General features: G+C 40.2%; 2 protein-coding genes across 5 annotated transcripts in view; one reads left to right on the top strand and one right to left on the bottom strand.

Annotated features, from left to right (window-relative positions):
* Nucleotides 1–14,461, bottom strand: part of TMEM62 (transmembrane protein 62) — a 68,709-nt gene extending 54,248 nt beyond the window's left edge. For 2 of the 3 annotated variants that reach the window (XM_087426126.1, XM_087426136.1), the window contains exon 1: nucleotides 14,393–14,461. The gene's annotated coding sequence lies outside the window, so the exon portion shown is untranslated. The remainder of the gene's footprint in view (nucleotides 1–14,392) is intronic. The other variant, XM_087426119.1, reaches the window with a different exon arrangement.
* A 74-nt stretch (nucleotides 14,462–14,535) lies between these two features.
* Nucleotides 14,536–21,959, top strand: part of UBR1 (ubiquitin protein ligase E3 component n-recognin 1) — a 142,735-nt gene continuing 135,311 nt past the window's right edge. For both annotated transcript variants that reach the window (XM_087426079.1, XM_004421475.3), the window contains exon 1: nucleotides 14,536–14,703. In XM_087426079.1, the coding sequence (XP_087282205.1) occupies nucleotides 14,623–14,703 (81 nt within the window). In that variant the 5' untranslated portion in view covers nucleotides 14,536–14,622. The remainder of the gene's footprint in view (nucleotides 14,704–21,959) is intronic.

Below are 21,959 nucleotides of genomic sequence, written 5' to 3'. Positions count from 1 at the left end.
GGTGTTGACTCCAAGAACTCTCCCTAATAAACAGAGTCAGCTTTTTTTGAAACCCAACCTCTAAAACCACATACAATTCCAAAGAACTTGGTTTTCAGGCATCTGTTAAACTAATCCCTACTAAGAGGTAATCTGATAAGAAGTCATCCTCCACAAACATAACTGGCATTTCAATAAGGTCTCAAGCTGAAAATGCTAAGATCCCTAGGAAGAAACCTCTAACAATGAAATAAATATGAAAAGTGCTAGCTTCTAATCTGGCTTTGGAAATTATCGTGGAACCACTGCATATTTTGTGAGTTGATTTTTAAGACTGTATTTTAAGAACCATTTATAAATTTCAATTACAATAATTTGTATCTGTGTAGTATTTTAGTCTTTTCTGAGTTTTTTCAGAAATATTGAGCATCCATAATATAGTAGGCAGCCACTGTGTGCTATAGATACAAATCTGAGACAAAATTCCTACTCTCAAGAAGCTCACAGTCTAGCAAGGTCAAAAGGCATCTAAATAACTCTAATGTCACATGATAAGGGCTGGGCCAGAGCCATTTAAAGTGATTGCACAGAGGGAGCAATTCTATCTGTTGGAGAATAAGAGAATCAGAAAACATCTCAGACAGAGTCATATATAAGCTGATCCCTAAAAGATAAGCAGAAATTCCTTTATAGAAAGAGGTGTTGTGGTGGGGGAGGGGGCCCTCTAGGCTGAGGAACTAACCTATGCAAAAGCACAGAAGTATGAGACTGTATGTGTGTGGATAGTTTAAGGTGAGGAGTGGCAAGGGATATTAGACTAGCAAAAATCATTTCAAGCCAGATTGAAAAGGACTTTGAATGCCATGCTTAAAGATTAAATTTTATCCTATAGAGCAGTAGTATAATATATTTAGGTAAGAGAGTCACAAGACCAGATTTATATTTAAGAGTAATTCTAGTAGAATAGAGGATGAGCATGAGCAAGAAGTGGAAACAGCAGGCCAATTAGGAAGGCTGCTCTTCCCTAACCTGGATGAGGACTATCAAGATTTGTACCAGGCAGGAGTCATGTAGGCACTACTATCATCCCACATAAGAAAATATCCTGGAGAAAGAGGTCAGTTGAAATGGAATCACCCAGGGGTTCTCAACTCTGGTTGCTTATTAGGATCACTTAGAAGAGGTTTAAAAAAATGGACGCTCAGGTCCCACCTCTCTTTTTTTTTTTCCTGAGGAAGATTCGCTCTGAGTTAACACTTGTGCCAATCTTCTTCCATTTTGTATGTGGGTCACCGACACAGCATGGCTGACAAGTGGTGTAGGTATGTACCCAGGATCCAAACCTGTGAACCCATGTCACCCAAGCAAAGTGCTTGGAACTTTAACCACCAGGCCACGGCGCTGACCCCTCACCTCTTTTTCATTAAATCAGAATTATAGAGTGAGGCCTGGCATTGGAAATTTTAAGAACTTCCCAGGTGATCCTAATATGTAACCAGGGTTGAAAAGCTCCAGCACAACCCATGAATGAAGAGTCTAGGAAAAACACAGTTCTGAGCATGGCTGTCCCAAATGACTGTGTCATATTGGGGCATTGAGAAAGCTAATTAATGTATATTAGTCGTTAATAATACTTTAAACAGTAAAACAGCACCTGCAAATGACCTTGTAGCTTATTTACCTATAAAAGTTACTGTGAACTGATGCTAATTAAGAAAAGAAATATGTCTTTGCATAAAAATCAAAGAAATTCAGGGCCAGCCCCGTGGCTTAGCGGTTAAGTGCACGCACTCCGCTGCTGGCGGCCCGGGTTCGGATCCCGGGCGTGCACCGACGCACCGCTTCTCCAGCCATGCTGAGGCCGCGTCCCACATACAGCAACTAGAAGGATGTGCAGCTATGACATACAACAATCTACTGGGGCTTTGGAGGGAATAAATAAATAAATAAAATCTTTAAAAAAAAAAATCAAAGAAATTCATAATCCTGTTCTAAACTAGGCCAAGCCACACTTGGGTCTAGATCAGAAAAGAGCAATGATAATTCATAAGTCATTATCTATTTTATCTGATTCATGCCCTATAAAATGGCTAATATAAGTGTACGAGGAGGTTAAATATGTGCCAGATACCTGATGAATATTTTTGTTTATTTAATAATAGACATTTATATTACAACATATAAAGTGGTAAAAGAGACAAAATTTTTTTTACAGGAGGTAGGAGAGTGAAGTGGTTAAAGGCACAAATTTTGAAGCCAGACAGACCTAGGTTTTGAAAACTAAGGTTTTCCAACCTAGTAATTGCAGGTCTTTGAACAAGTAACCTCAATTGTTCAAGTTATAATTTCTTTGTATGATGGTGATAATAGGAACTACATCACGGGATTGTTTTGAGAGTTATACTTTAAAATGCAGCTAAAGTCTTTAACACAGTAGCTGACATTTCTATGTATATGTCTTGGTTCCTGCACTCAAGGAACTAACAAATCAGAAAGGGAGGTAGATAGGCCGTGAAAAACTGTGACATAAGGCAGTATTGTTATAAATAATGAGTTAACAGTTAACACATCAATTAGGAATCTTTCAGTTTCAAATAATAAAAACACCTTTAGCTATCTTAAGAAAAAAAGTTATCTATTGAAAGGATATCAGGGACTCACAGATTCTGCAGGAGGCTGGAGACAGGCTTGGAAAAAATGCAGAAACCCAAGGAACTGCAGAGGACCAAGAAGCAGAAGCAGAAGGCACAACTGTCTTTTAGCAAGAATAGTTTGAATGGACACTGCTGCCTGAGAATACCAAGCAGGAATGAATTCTAGTCACATGTTTGGCAACACTGTCTCCTTCCAACAAGACTTCCCACAATGGAAAGACCTCACACACACACATACCGCCTCCCCACTCCACGCGCACACACACACCAAACTGAGAAAGTGCCGCTGGATGCAGGACAGGCAGAAAAAACAAAAACGTCCATCCTGGACACTAGCAGGCATTGTATTGAACAATGCTAGGCACTGAGGGCTTTATATGGAGTGTCTCATTAATCTTCACAACAATTATATGAGATAAATTGTCTCACTACCACATCTATTTTATAGATGAAGAAACCAAGTCTCAGAGATGTTAATTAGCCTAAGGTCATATAACCAGCAAATGGTAATAAAGATATTCAAATCCAGAAAATTTGATTCCAGAGGCGAGGTATGCAGCTACTAGTTCCTCCAAGAGGAGGGTAAGATCCCACCATATCTGGCTAGATCAGGGAAGACATTATCAAGGAGGCTTTTTGAGCTGGGTGGATAGGCTATCTATCTACCTATCTATCTACCTACCCATCTATCTATCTATCTATCTGGGTATTTGGCATTTTATCTACCTTAATAAACAGGTAGATTAAAAACAAAGCATTTTAAGTGACGTCAGCATCATGGCAGACTGAGCTTCCCCCACTGAAGTCTCCCCCTCTAAGACACAACAAAAAGGACATTCATATTCCAGCAGAAGCTATTCACACAACACAGGGGACGTCTGAGGCACCGAGGCAGCTGTACACCCGAGGACTGAGGTGCTGGAATCTCCAGAGTAAGTGGAAGGAGGTAAGAGGAGCTCCCTTCCTTCCCCAAGGACTGCGACCCAGAGACTGAGACCATGTGGCTCTCAGAGGAGAGGGAGGGGCGGCTCGCTGTGTGAAAAATGGTGCTCTCCAAGACCCCTCACAGCCCAAGGGGATGCCCCTACGGAGGGAGCGGAACTGTTGCAAGGGTAGTTTCAACAAGCTAGACCCTCAGGAGAGCAGAGAGCAACAGCGAGGCGAGAAACCTCTGAGATCAGGGAGGTGAAAGTAAGTGCCCCTCCCCCACCCGGCCCGCGTGACTGGTGCTTCAGCACAGCAGCCCTTCAGCTCAACCCTGTCCCCAGATGCAGCGGCCCCCAGGTGCCCAGCCCGACCAGCAGTGGGGTGAGCCTGCACCCCCACACCAGAGGCAGCAGCAGCTTAGTCCCCACCACGCCACAGCCCCAGCTGCTCCAGCTGGACCAAGGCATGGCCCCAGCTTCCCCGGCTCCACCATGTCACGGCCCCAGCTCTTTCGGCTGGAATGTGCCCCGCCCCCAGCTCCTTTGGCTTGACCACCCCCGGTCCCCCCCGGCTCTAGCTGCTTCGGCTTGGCCTGTGCGCAGGCTCCAGCTGACTTGGCACCAGCAACTTCGGCCCACCGCACTCCAGTTCCAGCTTCTTTGGCCCAGTGGTGCTCCAGTTCCAGCTTCTTTGGCCCAGTGGAACTTCAGCTGCAGCTGCTTCAACCCACCCACACCTGAGCCCCAGCTGCTTCAGCCTAGCTGCATTCCAGCTCTAGCTGTTTCCATGCTTCCCCCCCAGCAGCCTCCACTCAGCCACACTACAGATCAGCCAGGGGCCGACAAGAGTGCCCATGGATAGAGGCGGGCCAGAATACACAGCCCTTGACCCCCACTCAGCGGCAGCAAGAGGAAACTGCAACCATATATTTTCACTATGAGGAAACGTAAGCCAACACCAACAGGCCCCATGCAAAAATATATTAAATCTCCAGACAAAGAGGAAAACAACAAGCACCCAGAAGTCAACCCAGAAAGCAAAGAAATGTATAACCTTAACGACAGAGAATTCAAAATGGCCATCATAAAAAAGCTTAATTAAATACAAGAAAACACACACAGACAATTCAGTGAAATCAGGAGTTTCTTCACAAAAGAGATTGAAACTATAAAAAAAAACAATCAGAAATCTTAGAGATGAAAAACACAATAGAGGAGATAAAGACAAATCTGGAAGCCTTAAGCACCAGAGCTGACAATATGGAGGAAAGAATTAGCAATATTGAGGACAGCTATGCAGAAGTGCTCCAGACGGAGGAGGAAAGAGAACCATGACTAAAAAGAAATGAAGAAACTCTCCGAGAAATATCCAACTCAATTAGGAAATCCAACATAAGGATTATAGGTATTCCAGAGGGAGAAGAGAGGGAAAAAGGAGGAGAGAACTTGTTCAAAGAAATAATATCTGAGAACTTCCCAAACCTAGAGAAGGAGCTGGAAATACCAGTAATTGAAATCAATAGATCTCCTAACTATATCAATACAAAAAGACCTTCTCCAAGGCATATAGTAGTAAAGCTGGCAAAAGTCAAAGAAAAAAAAAATATTAAGGGCAGCTAAACAAAAAAAAAATAACATACAAAGGATTTCCTATCAGGCTTTCAGCCGATTTCTCAACAGAAACTTTACAGGCTAGGAGAGACTGGAACAATATATTCAGAATTCTAAAGGACAAAAACTTTCAGCCAAGAATACTCTATCCAGCAAAAATATCCTTCAGATATGATGGAGAAATAATAACTATCCCAGATAAACAAAAGCTAAGGCAGTTCATTGCCACAAGACGCCCACTACCAGAAGTGCTCAAGAAGGCCCTCACGCTTGAGGAAAAAAAGCGAAAGGGGATTCAAAGTTTTGAACAAGGAGGTAAATAGGTCGACGAAACCAGAAAAATTGCAGTCCTCTATCAAAATAGATTAGCAAACACTTAATTATAAAACCAAAGATCAAGGGAGGGTAAGCACTAAGCATAAATATAACCTCATCATGTTAAACACGAACTCACAACACAAGAAGGAACAAGATGTGACAACAATAACACAGAAGGGGAAGAAGAAAGGGATCAAATCGACTTAGTCTAAGGGAATAAGAGGCCATCAAAAAATGGACTGTCACATCCACAAGATTTTTTATACAAACCTCATGGCAACCACTAACCAAATAATCAGAGCAGAATCACACACGATAAAGAAAAAGAAAACTGGGCTGGCCCCGTGGCTTAGCAGTTAAGTGCGGGCGCTCCGCTGCTGGCAGCCCAGGGTTCGGATCCCAGGCGCACACCGACGCACTGCTTCTCTGGCCATGCTGAGGCCACGTCCCACATACAGCAAATAGAAAGATGTGCAGCTATGACATACAACTATGTATGTCATACATCTACTGGGGCTTTGGGGGGAAAATATAAATAAATAAAATTATAAAAAAAAGAAAGAGAAAACTAAGAGAACCCCCATACAGAACTACCAAACTGCATTGGTAGTCCGAAACACATGGGATGAGAAACAAAAGAAATGCAAAAGAACCAGAAAAAGAGTGATAAAATAACAACAACAAGCCCCCATATATCAATAATCACCCTAAATGTAAATGGACTGAACTCTCCAATCAAAAGACACAGAGTGGTGGGATGGATTAAAAAACAAGACCCAACGATATGCTGCCTTCAGGAAACACATCTCAGCTCTAAAGACAAACACAGGCTCAGAGTGAAAGGATGGAAGACAATACCCCAAGCTAATGGCAAACAAAAGACAGCAGGTGTTGCCATACTTATATCAGACAAAGTTGACTTCAAGATAAAACTGGTAATGAGAGACAAGAGGGGCAATATATAATGATAAAAAGGATACTCCACCAAGAAGACATATCACTTTTAAATATATATGCACCCAATACAGGAGCACCAAGGTACATAAAGCAACTATTAACAAACCTAAAAGGAAATATTAACAACAACACAATAATAGTAGGGGATCTTAAAACCCCACTCTCATCAATGGACAGATCATCCAGACAGAAAATAAATAAGGAAATAATGGACCTAAATGAAAAACTAGATGAGATGGACTTAATAGACATATACAAAACACTCCATCCAAACACAGCCGATTACACATTCTTCTCAAGCGTGCATGGAACATTCTCAAGAATAGACCATATGTTGGGAAACAAGGCATGCTTATATAAATTTAAGAAGATTGAAATCATAACAAGCATCTTTTCAGACCATAATGCCATGAAGTTAGAAATCAACTACAAGGAAAAAACCAGGAAAGTGACAAAGTGTGGAGACTCAACAACATGCTACTAAATCACCAATGGATCACTGATGAAATTAAAGGAGAAATCAAAGCATATCTGGAGACAAATGAAAATGAAAATACACCGTACCAACTCATATGGGATGCAGCAAAAGTGGTCCTGAGAGGGAAACTCATAGCAATACAGGCCCACCTTAACAAACAAGAAAAAGCCCAAATAAGCAACCTCAAACTATGCCTAACAGAATTAGAAAAAGAAGAACAAACAAAGCCTAAAGTCAGCAGAAGGAGGGAAATAATAAAAATCAGAGAATAAATAAATGAAATTGAAATTAAAAAAGCAGTAGAAAGGATCAATGAAACAAAGAACTGGTTCTTTGAGAAGATAAACAAAATTGACAAACCCTTAGCCAGACTCACCAAGAAAAAAAGAGAGAAGGCTCAAATAAATAAAATTAGAAATGAAAAAGGAGAAATTACAACAGATACCACAGAAATATAAAAGATTATAAGAGAATACTATGAAAAACTGCATGCCAACCAATTGGACAATCTAGAAGAAATAGATAAATTCCTAGACTCATACAACCTCCCAAAACTGAATCAAGAAGAAATAGACAACCTGAATAGAGTGATCACAAGTAAAGAGATTGAAACAGTAATCAAAAACCTCCCCCAAAATAAAAGTCCAGGACCAGATGGCTTCTCTGGAGAATTTTACCAAACATTCAAAGAAGACTTAATACTTATCCTTCTCAAACTATTCCAAAAAATAGAGGAAGATGGAACACTTCCCAACACATTCTACAAGGCCAACATCACCCTGATACCAAAGCCAGGCAAAGACAACACTAAGAAGGAAAACTACAGACCAATATTGCTGATGAACATAGATGCAAAAATCCTCAATAAAATACTGGCAAACCGAATACAGCAATGCATTAAAAAGATCATATACCATGATCAAGTGGGATTTATACCAGGGACTCAGAGATGGTTCCACATCCACAAATAAATCAATGTGATATACCACATTAACAAAACGAGGAATAAAAACCATATGACCACCTCAATAGATGCAGAGAAGGCTTTTGACAAGATCCAACATCCATTTATGATAAAAACTCTCAACAAAATGGGTATAGAAGGAAAGTACCTTAACATAATAAAGGCCATATACAACAAACCCACAGCCAACATCATACTCAATGGGGAAAAACTGAAAGCCATCCCTCTGAAAACAGGGACAAGGCAAGTGTGCCCACTCTTGCCACTCTTTTTTTTTTTTTTTGCTAAATGATTTTTTTAATAATTTTATTTATTTATTTTTCACCCAAAGCCCCAGTAGACAGTAGTATGTCATAGCTGCACATCCTTCTAGTTGCTGTATGTGGGACACGGCCTCAGCATGGCCAGAGAAGTGGTGCGTCGGTGCACACCCGGGATCCGAACCCAGGCCGCCAGCAGCGGAGGGCGCCCATTTAACCGCTAAGCCATGGGGCCGGCCCTTGCCACTCTTATTCAACACAGTACTGGAGGTTCTGGCCAGAGCAATTAGGCAAGAAAAAGGAATAAAAGGAATCCAAATAGGCAACGAAGAAGTGAAACCGTCGCTGTTTGCAGATGACATGATCTTATATATAGAAAACCCTAAAGAACCATTAGAAAACTATTAGAAATAATCAACAACTACAGCCAAGTGACAGGATACAAAATCAACTTACAGAAATCAGTTGCATTTCTATATACCAACAACGAACTGACAGAAAGAGAACTCAAGAAGACAATCCTATTTACAATTGCAACAAAAAGAATAAAATATCTAGGAATAAATTTAACCAAGGAAGTGAAAGACCTATACCATGAAAACTATAAGACACTATTGAGCGAAATCAATGATGACATAAAGAAATGGAAAAATATTCCAGGCACTTGGATTGGAAGAATAAATATAGTTAAAATGTCCATACTACCTAAAGCAATCTACAGATTCAATGCAATCCCAATCAGAACCCCAAGGACATTCTTCACAGAAATAGAACAAAGAATACTAACATTCATATGGGGCAACAAAAGACCCCGTATAGCTAAAGCAATCCTGAAAAAGAACAAGGCTGGAGGCATCACAATCCCTGACTTCAAAACATACTACAAAGCGATAGTAATGAAAACAGCATGGTACTGGTACAAAAACAGACACACAGATCAATGGAACAGAAATAAAACCTCATATCTATGGGCAGCTAATCTTTGACAAAGGAACTAAGGACATACAGTGGAGAAAGGAAAGTCTCTTCAATAAATGGTGCTGGGAAAATGGACAGCCACTTGCAAAAGAATGAAAGTAGAACACCTTCTTTCGCCATACACAAAAATTAACTCAAAATGGATCAAAGACCTGAAGGTGAGACCTGAAACTATAAAACTCCTGGAGGAGAATATAGGTAGTACACTACTCGCCATCAGCCATAAAGGGATCTTCTTGAATTCCATGTCTACTCAGACAAGGGAAACAAAAGAAAAAATAAACAAGTAGGACTTCATCAGATTAAAGAGCTTCTACAAGGCAAGTGAAACCAGGATGAAAATGAATAGGGAACCCACCAGCTGGGAAAAAATATTTGCAAACCGTATATCTGACAAGGGATTAATCTCCATAATATATAAAGAACTCACACAACTGAATAACAAAAAAACAAACAACTCAATCAAAAAATGGGCAGAGGAAATGAACAGACACTTCTCCAAAGAAGATATACAGATAGCCAATAGGCATATGAAAAGATGCTCAACATCACTAGTCATCAGGGAAATGCAAATCAAAACCACACTAAGATATCACCTTACACCCATTAGAATGGCTATAATCACCAAGACAAAAAGCAACAAATGCGGGAGAGGCTGTGGAGAAATGGGAACCCTAATCCACTGCTGGTGGGAGTGCAAAATGGTGCAGCCTCTATGGAAAACAGTATGAAGATTCCTCAAAAAATTAAAAACAGAAATACCTTATGATCCAGCTATCCCACTACTGGGTATCTACCCAACGAACCTGAAATCAACAATCCAAAGAGGCTTATGCACCTCTATGTTCATTGCAGCATTATTCACTATAGCCAAGACATGGAAGCAACCCAAGTGTCCCTCAACTGATGAATGGATAAAGAAGATGTGGTATATATATATACCATGGAATACTACTCAGCCATAAAGAAAGACAAAATTGTCCCATTTGCAACAACATGGATGGACCTGGAGAGTATTATGTTAAGTGAAATAAGCCAGAAAGAGAAAGACAAACAGTGCATGATTGCACTCATATGTGGAAGATAAACCAACACATGCACAGATAGAACTATTTGGTGGTTACTAGGGGCTGGGGGGTGGGGGGTGGGCACAAGGGGTGGAGGGATGCACTTATATGGTGATTGATAAACAATAATGTACAACAAAAATTTCACACACACAAAAAAATTTTACACAAGGAATAAATAGTTATTAAGAAAATACAGTTAGGTAGAAAGAAGAAAATAAAAATTTCCACAATTATGCAATCCTGGGATACCCAAGAGTAACACTTTGGTCATTAGTATTTTTCATTAAATATCTAGGTGCATTTTTTGTCTTACAAAAATAGATTCATAGTGTTTTAGTAACTTGCTTTTTCCAACCGATAATATATAGTGAATATCTTACCAAGTCAATAAGAATGCTTTTACAACAGTGGCTTTCAAGTTGTATGGTCTCAGGATCTTTTCATACTCTTTAAAGTTGGGGATCTCAAAGATATTCCTTTTATGTAGATTATATCTACCGATATTCACTGTATTAGAAAATAAAACTGAGAAAATTTTAAAATATCTATCGATTTGTTTAAAATAAGAATTATCAACTCAATACATGTTAACATAAATAACATTTTTAAATAAAAAATAAGTTTTCCAAACCAAAAATGTATTGAAAAGTGTGGCAATGTTTTGCATTTTTGCAAATCTCTTTAAAAGAAGACAGCTCGGTTCTCACATCTGCTTCTGCACTCAATCTATTGTGATATGTTGTTTTGGTTGAAGTATATGAAGAAAATCTGGCTTCACACAGATACATAGTTGGAATAGGGAGGAATATTTCAATAGTGTTTTCAGATAATTGTGGATATTCTTCTTTGAAACTACACCAGAGCTGGGCAAATAGTAAAATCTTAAAGATCAACTCAATGTGGAATCTGAAATCATATCAATGAAATTTTTGTACTCCATAACATTAAATTCTATTGGTCTATTCAGCAACATGAATGGATCTTTTACCTATGCTTGATCTAGTAACATCCTGCATTTGTCATTTGGAAAATATTGGTTCAGTGAGTTAAACAGATCTTCCAAATGTCAATACATTTCAATATACAATATCCAAAAAATCATACATGTTAATATCACCACCAGTTTCTTTGGGACTTTGTCAAACTCACAGTGCCAGAGACAAGTTCTCCACAAAATGTTTATTTGAAAGCTTGATTTCTATCATAGAGAACAAAATCTGTTAGTTGTTTTTCTTGAAGAGAAAGGCTCACTTGTTCATATCTGAGAAAATGCCTGCCAAATATCTAAGTCTGAAAACCCTAGGGAATCTGTCAGTTGTTCTTTTAAGTAAATATGGTTTTCCATGAAAAAAAGTGGCCAGTTCAGGTAGCAAATCAATCACAGAAGTGCTTCTCAAGTCAACCATCATACTTTTTTACACAGCAGGAAAGCTTTATGTGTGCTTCCTCCTTCATCACATACAGAATATTTAAAAGACTCATGAGTGGGCCAGCCCCATGGCTTAGCAGTTAAGTGCACGCGCTCTGCTACTGGCAGCCCGGGTTCGGATCCCGGGCACGCACGAACGCACCGCTTCTTCAGCCATGCTGAGGCGGTGTCCCACCTACAGCAACTAGAAGGATGTGCAACTATGACATACAACTATCTACTGGGGCTTTGGGGAGAAAAAGGGGGGGGAAAAAAAGGAGGATTGGCAATAGATGTTAGCTCAGAGCCAGTCTTCCTCACAAAAAAAAAAAAAAAGAGGAGGATTGGCATGGATGTTAGCTCAGGGCTGATCTTCCTTACACACACACAAAAAAGACTCATGAGTTGAGATTTAATAAAATTAATAATTTTTACTGCTTCATCACAGACATTGTTAAGAGAAACACACTTTTTTGTTTTAACTGCAAGAGCATGGTGGTGAAGAAATTACTAATTCCTACTTTGTAAGTCACTTTGCTGACTAGTTGAGTTTGATGCCACTAGTTTTATTTTGTGGTAAGGGGCCAGCAGTTTCACCTACTATTGCTTCTGCACTATAAGTACAAATACCAACATGGTTTTAAAAAAAGGCACATAACTTCTTTGTTATTACTGTACTATAAAAAGTTTTTACTTCACAGAATTCCAGAGTCTTGAGAACTCTTAGAGGGTCTGTGGACCACAATTTGAGAATCAATGTTCTACAACATTTTTAATGGCTGCAGGGTATTACATTGCATGGGTGACTACAGTTAATTTAGCCGATATCCTTTCTTGTTGGACTTTTGAGTTGTTTCTAATTTTTCTCCATTTCTAGTAATGATGTAGTTAAAATTTCACTTGCATCCTGAATTATTTCTCTAGGACACAGTCTTAAAAATGGAATTGCTGAGCCAAAGAGTATGCATTTAAAAAAAAATGCCTTTTGGGGGCCGGCCTGGTGATGTATTGGTTAAGCTCACATGCTCTGCTTAGGTGGCCCAGGGTTCACAGGTTCGAATCCTGGGCTCGGCCAACGTACCACTCATCAAGCCATGCTGTGGTGGTGTCCCACGTACAAAGTAGAGGAAGATGGGCAGAGATGTTAGCTCAGAGCAAATCTTCCTCAGCAAAAAGAGGGAGATTGGCAACAGATGTTAGCTCAGGGCCAATCTTCCTCACTGAAAAAAAAAAAAAAGGCTTCTGAATATTACCACATTGTCTTCTTGTGGGTTTACCAATTTACATAACCACACATGAGTATCCTTCCAGCTTACCAATAATGGTTATCATTTTTTTTTTAAAGCATTTTTTTTTTTCTGGGAAAGATTCGCCATGAGCTAACATCTGTTGCTAATCTTCCTCTTTTTTTCTTTTTTTTCCTCCTTAACGCCCCAGTAGTTATATATTCTAGTTGTAAGTCCTTCCAGTTCTTCTATATGAGCGACTGCCACAGCACCGCTACTGAAAAGACAAGTGGTGTGGTTCCTTGCAGGAACCGAACCCAGGCTGCTGAAGGGGAGCCTGCCAAACTTGAATCACTAGGCCATCAGGGCTGGCTCAACAATGGTTATCTTTAAGAAAAAAAAAAACTTACCAAATTTTTAGGCAATATATAGAATCCCATTTTTGCTTAATTTGCATTTATTTGCCTACTAGATAGGTTTTTAAATACATTTATAAAAATCGGTAAGTTGCATATTTATGTATTTTGCCCTTTTTCCTATTGGAATAGTCTCATTTGGGGTTTTATCCTTTAGTCTGTCATGAATGTTGTAGACATTTCTTCCCAGTTTTTGTTTACTTTTTAACTTTGTGTAGTTTATTTTATATGTAAGTTATTAATTTTGATAAAATTACTTATCAGTCTTTTTATATTTTCTCCTTTTGGTGTCATGCTTTAAAAAGCCTTCTCCATCCCAATATTAAAGAAATATTTACTTATTTGCTTTCTTTTTTAGTAGTTAACTCATCAATTCATTGGGAATTATTCTGATATATGATTTGAGATGAAGATCTGACTTAATCTTTTCCCAAACAGTTTATTTATTCTTTCCAGAGTGTTATGAGCTTTATTATTATTTTTCCCTTTGTTAAAAAAAATATTTTAACATCATTTGTTTTGTAAACAATTTAAAACAATATAAATGAAGCTAAAGTAGCTCTTGACCACCTTCCTCCTCTCTTGGTCCTCAGAGCTAACTATTATTAGTTTGTTCTCTTCCCTTTCAGGCTGTTTCCTTCGTATTTACATGTAGGTAAGCACAAATATATAGTCTGTGGCAACTTGGTTGTTTTTCCCCCCTCAATTAATTTATCTTTATCTTTTTACATAAATCTATCTTGTTTTTTTTAAAGAGCTGCATCGTGTCCCGTAATGCAAATGTACCATGTTTATTCTGTCTTCCCTCTACGGAAGAACGACTAGAAGGTTTCCAATTTTTCATTTCTTCAGCACCTCCCCCCAAAACGCTGGGGCTCAAGCTTTCTTGTGGCACGTACAAGTGGCCACAGACTACATTCCTAAAGATGGAAGAGCTTTGAGTACTTTTTCATTTTGCGGGCTCTGGGGAGCCACTGCAGGTACGTCGAGAGACAAAACAAACCCAGACCAACAACCGGGCCAGGAGACCCAGAACAGGTCCTTGGCCTCTCACAATTTTCTTCCTTTCACAATGGACGCTGAATTTGTTTTTTATCTCGCAGACGCAACGGTTCCCAGGACCGAAACCGAATTTACAGCCACTCACCCACCAAGCACTATGATTAAGAAATTACGGGAAGGAAAACCTCCAGCCGTACACGCCACGCCGTGATGCTTGCTTCCGGGAAGCGGAACGGAAGCCGCTCTTCGATTCTGCGTCAAACCCGACTTCAGGGGCCGTCGTAAAAGTGTCGCCCCTCGTCTCTCGAACCGGTCACAGGTTTCCGCTTGTCTCCGGCCGGGGGTCTGGAACTACGGGCGTCAGTTTCCCTCAAGATGGCGGAGAAGGAGGCGGTGGGTAGGGAGAGAATGGAAGTCAGCACGGAGTTGCCCCAGAACCCTCAGCGACTGGCGTCTGTAAGTCTTTGTGGGCAAGTTCCTCCCCTCCTCCCCAAGTCCGTCCCTACCGCGCTCAGGAAGATGTGGGACTTCACCCCTTATGGAGGCTCTGGGGAGGGGAAGTCGTATGGATTGATCTGGAAGGAAGCCACTTAATAAAAAGTTAATCATCACCCACACTCCTGCAGGCCAAGTCTACGGAAGATAATGACTTTGCCATTTATTAGTCTTGACGAGCTCAAGCGTGTCTCTATCCTGAAGTAGAAAGAACTGCTGATGTTATTAGAGGGTCTGGTGTGGGGGGCTGAGGCGGGGTTAGAGGAAGAGCCATTTTTCCTATAGACGCAGTGCTAACCTTTCTTGGTGGTAGGAATCCAGGACGCAGCACCTAGTGTTGTATTGCATAGCTGGCTGGGTGGAGCCTGATAGTGGCAGGAAATGCTGCCACTGTCAACTCATGTCAAGATATGGGGTGTAGAAATTGTAGTCCTTCATTCTAACGTCTTGAGAACCCCAGGCCTGATCCTCAGTGGAAAAACCTGTCATCTGTCGCTGCTATTTAAAGGTGAAGAAGAGACTTCCAGACATTTCAAATCAGCAATACCTTTAATTAATTTCGGAATGTATACTTTGCCCTTATATTTTGAAAGAAGGGGAGGGCAGAGATAGTGAGCAAATTTGAATCAATAGTCTGGCTACAGGGAGAAAGCTGACTGAGGAGTAGGGGGTAATATTAGGGAAGGCTCTGGATGTCCCCAGGCATCTAGTGAGGAGATATATAGAAAACATTCAAATGTTGATCACTGCATGATGTTGAGTTTATCAGTTTGTCTTTGTTGCTGCATATAGAAAAGTGTGGGATATACACCTCTTCCTGAAGTTTCTCTGGTTTGTAGTTTTAATAAAGCATTCTTGAAGTATTTTAACCCTGCAGACACTTGAGCATTGTTTTATGAGAGAACAGAGTGAGCTCCAGAAATAAGAGACCGGCTGGGAGATAAAAAACAGGTAGGGAGGGAGTTGAAATAAAGGTTTGGCCACCAACTAGGGCAGTGCTTGCAACCATCCTCTACCCCAAAAAACAGTTCAACCTCTTCACCTGGTATTGAAGAAGGAAGCATCTATTTGAGATGATAAGAAATGAGAAGACAGGGAAAGTTTAGAAGCAACTAAAACATCTGGTCTTAATGATAGCTTGTGCTTTGTACATCTTAGAAGGAGTGGAGAAACTAGGTGCTGTGGTCAGATGTGTTGCTGTAATTTTGTATTGCCAAAGGTAACTAGTGCTGATTTAAAGCTTCGATATATTAATTCCTTCCAGGTGGTACACTAAAACCTTATCAATCTGGACTTCGCTTATTTGGAATTGGAGATAATGGTACAGGAATCAAGCTAGAATTAGGAAGCAAACTCTTTACTTCAAGAAATATTAGATTTCTTTAGATAAGGCTTTGAATTTTGCAAAGTAGTAGGTTGATTTCAGAAGTGTAATAGCCTCAGGGAACTCACAGTCTAGTGACAGATAAGACAAGTGCTCAAAGAATTGTAATACAAGATACGGTGATGGTAAGTGGATGAAGACTTGTGACTGTTAAGCCTCATGATCACTTTTTTGGCTTAGATCTATCTACTTGAGGACTCCAGATATCTTCCTACTTTCCTTTTCTTTTTAAAGCTACCATCTTCAATTTTATCCTGACAGTGGAGTAGGATACTGACTTTCCAGTTTACTTCTTTGCTGTTAAGCAAAACAAGTTCAGAGATTCTTTAACATTTGAATGATTTGTATTCTAAATCACCATTCGGAGACAGGGAAAACAAAAATAATAAATATGGGACAGTTACAGAGGTTTAAGAAATCTTACCAACTTTATTAGAATCTTGTTCCTGGTTATAGTTTCTGTTATTCTTAAATCAAACTTCCTTCTTAGACCCCACGTCATTTTTCTGTCATATTGCTATCAACAAGCATGAAGGCTCTCAAATTCCTAACATCACCTAACATGCAATTAGTGTGAAATAATAGGTATGAATTATCGGACATTTATAAAAGCCATTGCTTAAGAATCATTAGAGAAGTTGATTCTGTAGGTCTGGGGTGGGGTCCAAGAATTTGCGTTTTCACAAGCATGGCCTGCTGATTCTGAAATCCTGGTCTGTGGGCCACATTTTGAGTAAGACTTAGCTAGACATTTGGAAGTTCTCAATATAGAATTGACAGTCGAGGTTGTGGGAATGGATAAGATCTTTGAGGAGGAGAGAGAGAGAGAGAAAAAGAGAGACAGTGTGTGTGTGTACATGTACGCAGAGAGAGAGCCAGACACACATGGACAGAGGGAGGGAGGGAGAGGGAGAGAGGAAGAAGGAGGAGAGACTGGAATGATTGAATTTCAGGGGTAGAAGATGGAGGAAGAGCCAGGGAAGGACCTAGAAAGGGAGCAGCCAAGCAGGTAGGAGGTGAGAGTAGTGCAGTGTCATAGGGTGTAGTTTCTACAAGAAAGTGGTTTATTGGATTCAGGAAGATGAGGACTGAGAAAACAATTTTTTAATTTTTTGAGGAAGATTGGCCCTGTGCTAATATTTGTTGCCAATCTTCTTTTTTTTCTTTTTTCTCCCCAAAGCCCCAGTACATAGTTGGGATCATAGTTGTAGAGTTGTGGGTCTTTTATGTGGGACTCCACCTCAGCATGCCTTGATGAGTGGGGAGTAGGTCCGTGCCCAGGATCCGAAGTGGTGAACCCTGGGCCACCGAAGCAGAACGCGCGAACCCAACCACTTCGCCACCAGGCTGGCCTCTGTGAGAAAAATTTTAACTCAGAGAGTATGTGGGATGGTCTGACAGAACATCTGCCTTCTGTCTTCTTTGACTGGATTTTCTTTCATAAGTCCATCTCAGAAGATGTCTCCTGGCAGGGTACTAAGCTGTTTTCTTTTCCCTGTCTATGCCCTCTGTCTCTGTGATTTCATCCAGTTCTGTGGCTTTAAATATCATCTGTATGCGTTCAGTTCCCAAATTTATATCTCTAAGTCATCTCACTTCTGAGCTCCAGAATCACAAATACAAATGCCTACTTGACGTATCTACTTGCATGTCTGATAAGTGTTTCAAACACAGGGAGCAATTAGGAAGCTGCTGCAGTAACCCAAGTTATAGTTGATGGTGGCTTGTACTAGAGAGCTGTCACTAGAGATGAAGAGAAGTGGATGGATTTGAGAGAGATTTTGGAAGTATTGTAGAAGTAAAAAGATTTGCTTATGGATTAGGCATGAGGGAAAAGGGAGGAAACAGATGACATCTGGATCCCCAGTTTTTGGCTTAGGCATTCATGGCTGTGGTTGTGCCATATACTGAGAGGAAGGACCGGGTTTGGGGAGAGGAAAGGAAGGGGACAGATCAAGAGTTTTGTTATCCCTGTCTCAGTAGATGACACTTCTATAATAGCTCTTGAATAGAAACAACTCTCTCTGTTTCCACTCCACCTCTCTAGTCCAAGCCATCATCTGTTGCCTAGGCAATTGCATTGCCTCTTAATTGGTCTCTTTGCTTCCATTTTTGCCCTCTTCCAGTCCATTCTCTGCAGAGCAACCAGAGTAGTAATCTTTTTAAGACTAAATCAGATCATGTCAGTCTCCTGCCTAAATCCTTCAGTGGCTTCCCATTGTACTTGGAATAAAATCTAAACTCATTACAAGTCCTTCAAGATTCTGCCTGATCCAGCCCCTACATCTCCCCTCATTTCTTGTTACTTTCTCCTCATTCACTTTTAGCCACCCTGGGCTTGTTAGTTTCTAAAACAAGCCCAAGCTCTATCTTGCTTCAGGCCCTGCACCTTTGCTTGCTGTTCTTTTTTCCTAGAGTGTTTGTCCTATGATTTTTCTTGATACTCACTCTGTCTAAAAGATGGGTTCCTCTTATCATTCTCTGTCAAAGCACCCTGTTTATTTCCTCCACTGCACCTATTACCATTTGTAATTACTGTATTGTCTTTACTTATTTAAATGTCTGTCTCTCCCACCAGAATGTAAGCTCCATGAAGGCAAGAATCACGTGTGACTTCTTCACTGATGTATCCCAGTATGCACTTGATATAGCAGATATTTACATACTCTTAATGAATAACTGAGGATCAACCTCAGTGATTTATTTTAGCAAGATTGGTAGTGATTGGGGAGGGAGGTTGTGGATAGAGGGAGGGAGAAGAGTGAGGAGGAATGTTAGGGTAGTGGCTAACCTCGGAGTCCAGGCTAAACAGGGAAGTAAGAAAGGCCAAGGGAATTTGTGGGATTTGAGGTATTAAAGGTTATGTTGTTGACGTAAGTGGAAGGACTGAACGTTATCATCAGAAAGGGGAATTTTGGAGTTTGAAAACATGAAGGCACATCAAGTTTTTGTCATAGCCAGGTTAGACGCGCCTCTGTGCATTCCTGTAGTACCCTTTCCATACTCTGTTGTATATAGCGTGTCTCAAGCTATGCTCAGCATTGCCTGTTTACTGTCTGTCTTTCCTTCTAGACAGTAAACTCCTTGAGAGCATGAACTGTTTCTTGTTCACATCTGAATGTCCAGTACCTAGCACACTGCTTCAAAATTTTTATTGAATGCGTGAATGAATGAATGAGGAGACATTAGCTGAGGTGGTGTAGGGGTGGAGGTAATAGGAGTTGAGGAGGTTAAGAGATAATGAGGTTAAAAAGTTTAAAATTGAATAGGGAGGATTTTTAAAAAATTGACATTATTGAGGTATAACTTATATACAATAAAATGCGTCTGTTTTAAGTGTTTGGTTGATGAGTTTTTTTTTTTTTTTTAAAGATTTTATTTATTTTATTTTTCCCCCCAAAGCCCCAGTGGATAGTTGTATGTCGTAGCTGCACATCCTTCTAGTTGCTGTATGCGGGACTCGGCCTCAGGATGAACGGAGAAGTGGTGCCTCGATGCGCACCCGGGATCCGAACCCGGGCCACCAGCATCGCAGCGCACGCACTTAACCACCAAGCCACAGGGCCGGCCCTGGTTGATGAGTTTTGACAAATGTATACACCTGTGTAACTGCCACCAAATCAGGATGTAGAACATTTCCATTACTCCCAAAGTTATCTTGTGTCCAAATGGGGGGATTTTAATTTTTTTAAAAAGTTTAATATTGTTATGTTTGTGCAATAATCAGGAAAATCAAGGAAAAAAATCACCTACAATCTCATATGTGTGGGGCTTCTTTAAAAGATAACATAATCTTTTAATAGTCGACTTAAAAATATTGAGATATAGAGGAAGGAGTGAGGAGTTACATGCTATTTTGAGTAGAGGTGTTTTTCCTGAGAAATTAGAATCTATATCATTTTAGGCCAGAGCACAGCTTTCTGTAGTAAGGACACAGAGTGAGAAAAATAGGATGAAAACCACAGTCTCTTGAGTCTTAACTGAAATGCTTTGTCACGAGATCATAGTAAGACCTAGTACCTGTTTTTTCATCGTCTCCTAATTTCTGTTGTGGGCAGCTAGGGAAAATTCTGACTTTCACTACCAAATTCTGTAGCGTCAGATGTGAAGTTAAGTTCTAAAACTGCAGATCAGAGTGACGGATTCAGTCCCACTACCTGTAAGAGGCTAGGGAAGGATAGTACCTTAGTATAGATGAGCTGGTGCTGGAGACTGACTTTTTATGTTTAATAAAAGACATTGACCTGCAAATAAAGAGGTTTTTTCCCTCAATACTGCATAGAGAGTCTGTCTGGGTAGATATGTGTCTAAATTAGTGATGCAGGATGCACCAGTGCAGTATGCTGCGCCTCCTTTCTTCATGTGTGCTGGCTTTGAGGGTTACCTCAGATATCCTTTGCTATCGTTTTACCCATTTCTCTAAAGGTGTTAATCATACACTGTTCTGTGAAACAATTTTCTCTAAGCTTGTAACTCATTGCCTCAGATGGCTTAAGACAAAATATTAAGATTTCTTTAGTCCCAGGTGATTTACTGTGAACTCCTATGTGTTCTTCTAAGGTATTCGGAGTTAACATGCCTCCTATTGAAGAAACAGTAGTTATTTGATGAGTTTGGTTTTTTAAAGCATTTGGTACAGCCTTTTTTTTTTTTTTAATGTTAAGTTACACTCCTGTAATAAGCTAAGTGCTTATGGAAATATGCTGTGCTGAATAAATGTGACTGAAAGACTCCAGAGTTATTGTGTTTCCTCCCTAAGTGCCTGCTTGCCATCCGGGAATGACATAGGCCTTGTCCAGAATGGAGTCTACTATTACTCACTTGAATATAATTCTCCTTCTAATAGTTTACTTAATGCCTTTCTTCAGAACAAAGTCTATTTGACTTGTTTGGAAAAGTGGGGCTATAACCACTTACTGTGTCTTTATGGACTACCTTTTAAAATGCCTTTGAACTTTTGGTATTTATGGGTAAACTAGAAATAACTTTAGTCACAGGAGGAAAAATCTATTAATTTATCCATTAATTTTTTGATACACACATACTCTGCCTTGTAATCTAAGAAAGGATTTTTGTTGGTTTGCAAATGTATATTCCATACAGTAAGAAGCAAATATGAGCTATGTACCCCAGAGTTTACAACAGCAGATTTGATTCATCCAAAGACTTCAAGGAGAGCTTAGAAAATTGGAGCATGAACCAATGGTCAGAGAAGAAAAAGGAGACTCTGGCTTAGGAGGGCCAGGATGCTTTCAAAGGCAAATTCTGACAGCGTGCCTGTATATTATCTCAACAGGAAAGAAAAGAGAGGGGCCTTGTTTGACCCAGCCTATTTTATCAATGCCATGAAGACATAGCAGACTTGCTTATCGTATTCTCAAACAACCTAAGGCTAGCAGGGGTAACAAATACATTATAGGACAAAAGGTAAAAATCTCCTGGGGGCTGGCCCACTTGTGTAGCGGTTAAGTTTGCGTGTTCTGCTTCGGTGGCCTGGGGTTCACCGATTCGAATCCTCGGCATAGACCTACTCGCTGCTCATCAAGCCATGCTGAGGCGGCATCCCACGTAGAAGAACTAGAAGGACCTATAACTAGGATATACAACTATGTACTGGGGCTGTGGGGAGAAAAAAGAAAAAGAGGAAGATTGGCAACAGATGTTAGCTCAGGGCCAATCTTCCTCAAAAAAAGAAAAAATCTCCTTTTTTTTAAAAAAAAAAAACTCCTTAGGCTGAATATTGTTACGAAACCAACAAGGTAAAACTTTTTTTGTTTTTTTTTGTGAGGAAGATCAGCCCTGAGCTAACATCCATGCCGATCCTCCTCTTTTT

This window comes from Ceratotherium simum, chromosome 3 (assembly GCF_057802395.1).
Source record: "Ceratotherium simum simum isolate JZ-2026a chromosome 3, ASM5780239v1, whole genome shotgun sequence".
Lineage (NCBI taxonomy): Eukaryota > Metazoa > Chordata > Mammalia > Perissodactyla > Rhinocerotidae > Ceratotherium > Ceratotherium simum.
Note: the sequence above shows the minus strand (reverse complement) of the source record. Positions and strands in the feature narration are given on the sequence as shown.